Source organism: Spinacia oleracea, chromosome 4, assembly GCF_020520425.1.
Source record: "Spinacia oleracea cultivar Varoflay chromosome 4, BTI_SOV_V1, whole genome shotgun sequence".
NCBI classification, from domain to species: domain Eukaryota; kingdom Viridiplantae; phylum Streptophyta; class Magnoliopsida; order Caryophyllales; family Amaranthaceae; genus Spinacia; species Spinacia oleracea.
The window spans coordinates 969041-979559 of NC_079490.1; the positions used below are offsets into that span (position 1 = coordinate 969041).

At 37.5% G+C, this 10519-nt stretch overlaps 1 protein-coding gene across 1 annotated transcript; it reads right to left on the minus strand.

The window, feature by feature from the left end:
* Positions 1-3657: 3657 nt before the first annotated feature.
* On the minus strand, positions 3658-9723 carry LOC110802235 (uncharacterized). The gene is made up of 8 exons (XM_022007678.2): positions 9248-9723; positions 7653-7762; positions 7368-7424; positions 6957-7256; positions 6348-6595; positions 5340-5646; positions 4974-5247; positions 3658-4166 (listed from the first exon to the last, which is right to left on the minus strand). The coding sequence occupies exons 1-8, from the start codon at positions 9566-9568 to the stop codon at positions 3912-3914; spliced, it is 1872 nt and encodes a 623-aa protein (XP_021863370.2). The 5' UTR covers positions 9569-9723; the 3' UTR covers positions 3658-3911.
* Between the last annotated feature and the right edge of the window lie 796 nt (positions 9724-10519).

The window sequence follows — 10519 nt, forward strand, 5'->3', positions numbered from 1 at the left end:
TACGGAGTATATACTAAAAGAGACACCAGGAATTGACACGTGTCAATTCCTGGTGTAAAATTTTCCCGCCAAAAACCATTTCCTAAAAAAAAATCTACTTTATTCTTTTTTATTTTCTTTCCTTTTTCTTTATAAATGTTTATATATGGAAAAAATTATAAGATTATGTAATATGACATTATTAGACAATTTTGGTAATATTTTAGTCAAATTTTCATATCAATAGCAGAAAACATTTTTACTCAATATTTTGGTCAAATTAGCATATTAACCATATCAAATATTTTGGTCAAATCATCATATTAAACATTTAAAATATATACTTCGTATAATACTTAGTAGGACGGGCAATGTATATTATAAGATAAAATGATAAAAAGAATAGTTTCGAGATTTATTAATTACGCAATAGATGTAAGGGGTAAATATTTCATATAAAAAAGATGATTAAATAATAATTTTCAAATATCCGTGCGTGCACGGGATTTAATCTAGTTGTTTATAACATCATCTTGAACATACTCCTCCTTACTAGAAATGGGAGACTCGACCAAACCCCCTTCATGGACTTAAACCCCCTTCATGGACTTCTCTCTTCTTATGGCAAATTCCTTGATTTGGACACTACACTAATGACCATGAAACCCAATCTAGAGTTAATACTTCCTCCGTTCTGGAAATATCGCACCATTTGTTTTTTACACTATTCACACTACAACTTTGGTCATTTTTTGTGATTCGTACGCAAGGAAATTTTAGTCATGTGTGGTCATGTTAGATTCGTATCGATATATATTTTTTAAATATTAATTTTTTATAATTTTTACTTGCGCACGATTTGAGATATTAAGAGTCAAAGTAATGGCTAGAGGAGAAAAAGTCAACCATGGTGCGATATTTCGGGAACGGAGGAAGTATAATGGATCTGCTTTCTTTCGGCTAACTTTTGATAGCCTTCTTTGAAATGGAAGTGAGGAACCAGTCCTCCGCCGGTTAACAACCTGATACATGGACTCTACAAGATTAGATCTTTTTAAATTAGAGGAGTTTGAGCAGGCCATAAAGGAGTTTGAGCAGGCCCATTAGAGAGTTGGCTTAGCTTGATTGAACCTGCTCAAACTCCTCTCCTTCAAATTGTCTCCTTTGTAAAGGAGTTGGCTCAGCTCACCTATAAACTTCTCATAATTTTTCAAAAAGCCCATCCAATACAAGAGAAAAGGAATTTGCAAAAAAAACACCAAGCCACTATGAAATGCCCCTGAGGTTTGCAATAATGCACCAAATACCCCTGCGCGTTTCAAAATTCATAGAATACCCCTATTTAAACTTAAAGTGCACCAAATACCCTTGGATTTAACGGCCGTTAGTACTCCGTTAGCGTTAATTTACGTTTATGCCCTTATTCACCCAATATTCTACATTTTAACTTTTAAAAAAAATCTAATGTCTTCTCTCTCATCTCATCTCCTCTGTTCTTCTTAATTACTCGCCCCTCTTCTTCTTCTTCTTCTTCTTCTTCATCATCGTTTCTCTTCTCTCGCCACCGTCTTCTCCTTCCTTTGCTGCTGCCGCGCTTAGTCCTCTCCTTTCGCCGCCAACCTTCAACCTTCGTCGGCGGAAATGGCGAAAATGGTGGATTCGCAGAACTACCGAGCTTGTATTTCTGAGTAATTTGAGGTGAATTAATGCCAATCCTAATTAACACTTAATGAACCCTAATTAACTATAAATCCCCTCTCTCCTCTCACCCTCCTATCTCCTCTCAATCTCACATCTCTTTTTCCTGGGTATCAAAATGGTGAACCCAGCGACAATTTTTCCTTCTCAAACCATCTTCATCAAAAATCAATTGCTAACTCAAATCCCAAATAATCGAACCCAAATTTTCTAGTGAATTGAAATCGTGAATTGAAGTTTGATGAACAAGGGGAGGTTTCTGTTAGGTATGGTGATGATGAATATTATGAACAAAGATGAAATTGAAGATGAAATTGTGGATATGTGGGTTAGGCATGTGCCCATGAACATGAATTCAGTTAGGGTAAGGTGATGATGAAGACAGCAGGACATGAATTCATATTTCTGTTGAAATTGAAGATGCTGAATTCAGATTTCATGTTGCCCCTATTTTCTGGGCTGATTTTTTTTGGAATTCGGGGGTTGGATTCGAAGGACGGAGAACAAAAATTGATAGTGTAGAGAGCATAGAGGGTAGCGCAACAATTAAGAGAGAATACAGAACTAGATTTTCGTTTTTTTTTTTTTGCAGATTTTCGTTCTCGAATTCGTTCTTCAGCATTTATGTTCTTCTCTTTGGTTCGAGGGAGCATATGAAATTAGAGGAGATTTTGGAGCAACATTTGTTTGTGTTTTTCAGATTTTGATTTTCGTTGGTTTTCCTATTTTAGATTTTGGAGCTGAGTTCTTCGTGAGCATAGAATAGCAGCGGCAGCAGCAAGGGACGAAAAACAACAGAATTTAGGTAGATTAGAGAGAGATTATAGACACTGGAATTCGAATTTGTAGTTTAGATTTTCGATTTTAGGAATTAAACTCTCAAAATTTAATATTCTCTTCTTCAATATTATGGGTTTTGTTCTTCAATTTTCAGATGTATTGTTCTTCAAATTCAATTATTAATGGTATAAGCTGTTTGGGTATTTGGTGCAAAAAACTTTGTAAATAGGTGTATACTATGCAAAAAGTTTATAAATAGGTGTATTTGGTGAATTATAAACATGACTTAACGGAGGACTAACGGAAAGTCATAATAGGGGTATTTGGTGAACAATACGGAAAAAATAGGGGTATTCAATGAATTTTGAAACGCGCAGGGGTATTTGGTGCATTATTGCAAACCTCAGAGGTATTTCATGAAAAAACCGTTTCTTTTTTCATATTAGAGAGGGCCGATTAGAGAGTGACACGTGTTATATTTTATTCACATACAGTTATAACCATGATAAGGACCAAATTTAAAAAGAGCGGGTTTAACAAGTAATATTTAGCAACGAATTCAACGCTATACCACTTGAAATCTTCGATTTATACTCGTATTGAATTGATGAGACTTTAAATCTTTTGCACTTTATTTTGAAACAAAAACATATGAAAATTTTCATTAAATGATTGACTATTGACCTTTTAAGGTAAGAAGGGGACCTATATAAAGGGAAGATAAGAAAAGTCTCTCAAATTAGCAAAATGAGATTTGATCCCTATATAAAGGAAAGCGATGTCTTGGACATGGACTTGTAAAACAATGATCATTGGTGCTTGATGAACATTCATATAACAAAGCATTGAGACCATCTATGTATGTTACATATAACAAGAAGTTTGATTTTAGCATCAATGGACTTTTAATCAAAAAACATGTAACTAAAGCTTGGTTAACTAGTTGAGCAATTTATATCTTCTCTACATCACCTAATTGTAGTGGCACATTGGACTTCCTAAGGTCATGTTCCTTTTGGCTTAATTTCAGTTTCAAAACTTATTTCGCAGTTCAGTTCAGGAGCATTCAGGTCAGTTCAGTTCAGTTCAATTCAGTTCAGGGCCTAAGTCATAAACCAAAACTAGATTAGGAAAGATAACTTTTTCTGTACACCCTATATAAGTATGCAACAATTAATCGTTGCTAATACCGAACATCCATTAGAACTTCGAAGGGAGCTCATACGTGGAAGTTGATTAACAAAGGCGGAAAAGCCGAGAGTGGCAGACTATTGTTAAGGAAATTACAATGGTATCACAACAACAAAAGATGCAATTTTTCAACTGCAAAACATATTTCAAAAGCTAAGCAAAAGTGTAAAATATTGAAGATTTATCTAATTTATGTACAGAAAGTAACCCTTGCAATCTCCTGCATAATAAACTCATCATTTCACAGTGAGTTGTTCGTTGAATCACGAAGAACAGGAGAGCATACAGACGCCGGGCCGATAAGCCCAAGCGGGAGGTAAGCGGGCATATTTCTCCATCCCGGGTTGCTCATCAAACGGTCTTTCCATGACTTTTAATACCCTACGTACCTCTTCAAAGTCCCCTTGTTCGGCTGCATCAATGGCACTTTGGCATAAATAATTTCGGAGGATGTACTTTGGATTCACGGAATCCATAGCAACCTTCCTCTCTTCGTCGGGAACTCCACTAGAAGCGAGCTGAGAAGGAGAGAGAGAGAACAACACATAATCAATATTTAAATCTATTATGATTCCCTTGTACCTTCTAAGTGCTAATCAACTACTCATATCTCTAAACTAGTCCTGGTTATGGGGCGGATCGGGTCATGGTCGGTGTGGGTCAAAAGCGGGCCGGGTAATTAAATGGTCAATTTTAGCGGGTCAATGGTGGGCTGATAGTGGGCGGATCAATAAGTGAACAAGGAAAAATGGGGGGGGGGAAAAAGTCGTATGCGAATACAAGTGGGATACGAAGCTATCCATATAATTTTTTACTTTATCATAACTATTTTAGTTTTCAAAATTATTGAATTATAAGTTTGGCCCTATATTGACCTGTCCAATAAAGGTCTTGTCCAATAATAGCCCTATCCAATAAGAACCCTATTAACATGACCCAAACCCTATACCCATTTACCCTATCTAGTCCACTCTAAACGTATGTAATCAAAGAAACAGAATGTCAATTCGTGCTCCTATGACTAAGACAAAGGCAATGGTATCACACTAATACCAGTAAGCCTACCATGGTCACTAACTTGCCACCCCAAAAAAAAAATTGCATATGTAGAAATTGTTACAACATTCCATATATCAGGGATGCAGACTTGCAATGAGAAAAGGGGGGTACGGTACGGCGGGAGTCCATGCTCGGGACTAGGGTGTGGGACCCATTGATCAATAGCAAGTTTCATATTTTTTAGTATTACGAGAGGAAACCAAAAGACAAGGGCACAATCAGAAACTCTATGAAAAGCAAAAGTTGAAATAGTGTGGAATTAGTACCTCTTGCACATATAATTTCATCCAGCTCGTCCACGCCTCCCTGCGCTCTTGGCCAATATCTAGCAGAACAGCCTTCAGGGGGGTCAATAGCTGGGAATCCGGAATACTGGAGTCAACTTTGATATTGGAAAGTAGTCGAAAGAAGTTTGTGTAATCAACTTTGTCAACGGCCATGTTGTTAAGAAGTTTGCTGATCAAATCTTTATTGTATTTTGGCAGTCCGAGTTTTTTAATCATAATAGCTTGGTAGTAATCCATAAATTTAGTCCCATATCTGCAGATATTTATTTATATCCATTCATCATCAGTTTGTCTAGCCAACACAACTACAGCATTGTTCAGAATATTTGGAAAACAAAAAAGTACCTTTCCATGACATAATTAGCCTCATTATCCTGAAGCAAGTTAGCTGCTTGTAAGGTCGCAGCAAACTGTGCAATGTTCCACAAGCCTATATCAGGTTGATTTGCAAAGCAGTATCTTCTACCAGGAAGATCAGTTGTGTTTGGGGTATAACTTGGATCAAAAGCATCTAAGAAACCGAATGGGCCGTAATCAATTGTAAGGCCCAATATGCTCATATTGTCAGTGTTTAGAACACCGTGTGTGAAACCGACCCCCTGCCAGCCAGCAAACAATGAAGCAGTACGCTCAGCAACTTCGACTGCCCAAGCTGATCAAATCATAGAAAAGGTAACAGGTATCACTTCACAAAACATCAGGCTTCTTTTTCTAAACATCAACTAAATTTTTTGCTGTACAAGGATACATACTGTTAATGTTTGAGCTTAGGTTCAATCATCTGTAGCTCAAAGTTCAGTAAAAAAAATTGCAGCACAATTGCAGAATACATATTCAAGCATGAGAGTCACAGGATACTAGGTATGATTTGATGCATGAAAACTCTTATGAGTCTTATCAATATGTCACTTGAACAAACTACAAAGAGAAATAACAAAAGAAACAGTTTTATGTTTTAGTATCTTTTTTTGCAGAGAGAATACTCGTAGTTATTTTGGAAGACATAACATTCTTCAATGATATCCTTACATGCTAGTCAGAAATGGGAAAAGGGATTTAAGGTAGCAGGAGTGAACTCTGTAAAAACAGCAGTAAACCATAATTAAACAAAATTTGCATATTTGACATGTTAGCTATCCCGACTCAAATTAGACAAATATCAATTCACTTGATGTGGCAATCAATTAAAAAAAAGGTGGAACAACATGCAAAAGGGGCAGCACTTCATGCCACATAACGAGACATTAGTTTCAAAAGGTCCAGCTAAGAATGATATAAATAGACCTAGCCTTGACGAAGGCGTTTCTATGATTTTGCTAACGAAATCAAAGATGTATCAGAACAGGTACTAACCTGCATATTTATTAGAGCTGAGATCCACAACAGACTGTTCATCAAAGCCTGTGTTAAAAGACAAACTTTCACTCTGATTCATATTCTCGATATGGGGGAAGTGATGCTTGATGGCATAATCTGCAAGACGTCGAACAATATCGAGATCCTCTTTTCCTCTAGCGGCATGTAACTGATATGAACCGAAACGCAAAAAGGAAGGAGCAACTCTACAGACAATAGCACCGGGTTCTTCCTTTGCATTGCCACTGCATACAGCAGAGATTGATCATATCAGACACGGAATTAGTAATCAGAATCAGGCCTACCAATCATCAGCCATCTAGCCATCTCCTAGCCCACAATGCAAATTCAAAGAACACAAGCAAGAAGGAAATAAGTAGTGCAAATACAGATCATAGTCGCTACCAATTTAAGAACTTAATCAGCATGTTAGATGTACTAAAACAGGAAGAGGGCTTAATACGCAAAATGTTGATTGAGGAACATGAAACTCTGGCTAATACGCTATTGAATGAGTAACTTGCATAAAACATAGGACATTATATGAAAATGGATTGAAACAAACAGCAAGATCGGGCATCATGTATATGGTTTGTGTGCACGTACTCGTAAAACATATCTCGGACGACAAATTTCCCAGTAGTTACGAGACAAAGGGCACGTGTTGTGGGGATTCCAAGACTATGCATGGCTTCACTGCAAAGGAATTCTCGAATGCTACTACGAAGAACGGCCAGCCCATCTGCAAAGCGGCTGTATGGGGTCTTGCCAGCGCCTTTCAGTTGTATTTCCCACCTTTCTTTCTTTGAATTCACAAGCTCACCCAATGTAATTGCCCGGCCATCACCCAACTGACCAGCCCATGTGCCAAACTGATGACCACCATAACATTGAGCATACGGCAATCTGTAAAAGATATTTCATCAGGGAGAATGCAAACAGCCCGAGAAACACAAGAGCTTCAATCATAAAGAACACCCAAAAATACCAAAAAAGACAACTAAGTAGCCGACTTACGATCCGAAAAATGGGGACGCCCCAGAAAATATTAGTGGAAAATCAGGTCGCTCAAACCTGATCAACACAACAAGAGATGATAAATTAGATAAGCATGAGAAATATGTACTTATTGCAACTGTTTGGAATAGTTAGAGTAATTCTCCTCTAACAACCCAGGATCAAATTAAATGTATAAAAAGTCCCGCAAAATGGTTGAAGCACTGAGGTAAATGCAATAGTAAGCCAATTACCATGTATAAGCACTATGCTTAATTTCATATAGCAGGGAAAGTAAACACTCACTCTTTAGGATCTAATTCAAGAGATTCAGCAACTGAATCAGACCATGCAACAAGTTGCGGGTTATCCACCTCTACAGAGGGTGAAACTTTTGTATAGCAAGCATGAAAGACCTGAATAGAAACAGTACAATACGTAAGAAAACAACACGGAAAAATTGAGATAAAAGCATTACCTACACATAATATACCAGCCCATATAGGCAATATCTGTGGGTGGTGTTGAGACAAGTAACCGTGTTCAATTATTTGAAGCTACATACACCTTTTTACCCCTTACCTTTTCCTTACTAATCGCTCAACCATAAACTAGTTCAATTGTGAACAAAAATTAAAAGTTATTGTAATTGCTTATGTGCTTCCCAGATTATTAGTTGTAATTTGGATTCCAGATCATGCTATTTGATTTCATTATATGTATCTAAAGACTCCGAACCTCATAACCAAAATTTCCGGGAACAGCCACTGCTAAAAGGAAACTCTTTATACAATATTCACTTTTCCAGGAAGCCCCAACACAAAAATGATTCTCTGCTAAAAGGAATCTCTTTATACAATACACAAAAATGATTCTCAAGAATCATAAACCAAGTCAGATGTTTAATTCCACGAGAGAAAGAATCAATATGTCCATGTACTTCATAACATGAACATATATAACCTGAAACTTCCAGCAATATGCTCCAAACTGGTTATCTATCAAGCTAAATTGCACTTCTTGATGTTGTAAACCCAATTCTGTCCAACCTCCGATCAAACAACATCCTCCAAATTCATCTTCAATGACTCCTGGTATATCTTTTCACCCTTATTTGGTGTACACAGAGACAGAAAGGGTAGTGGTAAAAAAGGGATACGAATCATTCGATCACAAGCCTCGGTATCACCCCATGAGTTTACCAACTTAGCTAGCAGACATGCACCAACTAATATCAATGTCTCATTAACAACAAACAACAATTAAAGTTCTCAACTTCTTATCTAATACATCTTCATTGACAATTGGTATATGTTTTCACCCTTATTTGGTGTACACAGAGACACAAAGGGTAGTGATAAAGACGGGATTCGATCACAAGCCTCGGTATCACCCCATGAGTTCACCAACTTAGCTAGCAGACATCCACCAACTAATATCGATGTCTCATTAACAACAAACAACAATTAATGTTCTCAACTTCTTATCTAATACATCTTCATTGACATTTGGTATATGTTTTCACCCTTATTTGGTGTATACAGAGACACAAAGGGTAGTGGTAAAGACAGGAATTCGATCACAAGCCTTGGTATCACCCCATGAGCTTACCAACTTAGCTAGCACACATTCACCGACTCGCCGACTAATATCCATGTCTCATTAACACAGCAAACAACAATTTATGTTCTCAACTTCCTATCTAATTTCCTACAACACTCAATTCACCAAACTCAACCACACCCAAATCAAGAACAACTTAGAATTTGTCAAAAATAACACCAACCCACATCATCAACAAACTTTAAATGCCTAAAAATTCCAATTAACTAAGCTATAAAATTAATTAAATAAATCAATACACCATAAATTGAATAAAGGGGGGGTTCGAGGAACAAAACCTGACGAGGGTTATTATCAACCCTAGAATCACCGGGCAATTCACGAACAAAGGAATGATCCCAATTAAGGTCTTCAAGCTTCAATTTAGTACGATTACTATCATGGGTCAGCTTCTGATTCTTCAAATCCTCGGTCACCTGTTCAACCGAAGCACTCTGTTGAGAATCCATCACTGAGAAGATTTTCCCGGTGAGGTTGTGATTACGGCGGCGAAGGGAGCGGAGGAGGGAGCGGCGGAGAGGGGCGAGGGAGGAGAGAGAGAGGGCGGAGGAGGAGGAGGAGAGAGAAGGGGAGTGAAGAAGGGAGAAATGGGAAAGCATTTCATATGAATCGGTGATTAATTATTAATCCTTAAACGTCGCACAAAAATGGGAGTTTTTGGGGAAGAGGATGTCGTTGTTGTTGTGTGAGTCATGGGTTGGGGAAGGTGGCAAATTTTGTGCAATTTTTGTGTGGAATTGTTTGGTTGGTGTCAAATTTTTGAGCATTTTTTGATTGGGATTTCATAATTAGAGGAGGTGAAACTTCGATTATTTGCGATTTTGGTTTGGTTCGATCAAAAAAGAATAAGAGGAGGAAAGTTTGAAATGTATGGCGCGCCATCCGAGTCGTCCAGAGTCTTAGGTAACTTAGTTATTTGCCTCTTTCTGTGAGGCATTTAGGGTGTCTCCTGCGGTAGGTTGATCCATCTTCTAGTTCAACAAAGGGACAAGACGCAACTCTTTTGCACACTAGCTAGCTAAGACGTGTGTTGCGACTTACCTCTTTCGCGATGCTCGAGTGGCTGGACAGTGGGCCTGGTAGGCGACGGTGTCGCTTTTTGGAAGCTTGATTATTTGATGGTTGAGGGTCGTGTTTAATGAGCATGTAGGGTACGCATTGTACGGAGTAGTCAAAATATGTTTCGATTTGTTGTTAGTATATATTTTGTACTTTACATAAGCAAGGAAGAAAAACGACACATGGTTAATTTTGTTGTGAGTGAATATCATTTGTGATCCTCTTTCATGTAAGTGAATGATTATCATGATGGAACTTCATCAATTAAATGTTTTCCACGAAAAAATCACAAATGCCATATTTTTAAAATCGCCTATGGAAATTACTCTACAATTTTAATCATTTTGGCCACATCATTTTTAAGAGGTTTTAAAACTGCCTCAAACCCAAATTTCACAAAACCATTAAGCTGAGCAAGAGAACTCGTATGATATGTATATTTACCTATCTACCTACAAAAACCAAAGACTCAAGCTCGATGCAACAGGTCT

Bases quoted from the DNA above. Each gene is read 5' to 3' on its own strand.
- LOC110802235 (XM_022007678.2), bottom strand. From the start codon at position 9,568: ATGCTTTCCCATTTCTCCCTTCTTCACTCCCCTTCTCTCTCCTCCTCC. The intron at 7,425-7,652 runs GTGAGTGTTTAC...TGTGTTGATCAG, and splicing joins CTTGAATTAGATCCTAAAGA to GTTTGAGCGACCTGATTTTC. The intron at 4,167-4,973 runs GTACTAATTCCA...TCTCCTTCTCAG, and splicing joins TGAAATTATATGTGCAAGAG to CTCGCTTCTAGTGGAGTTCC.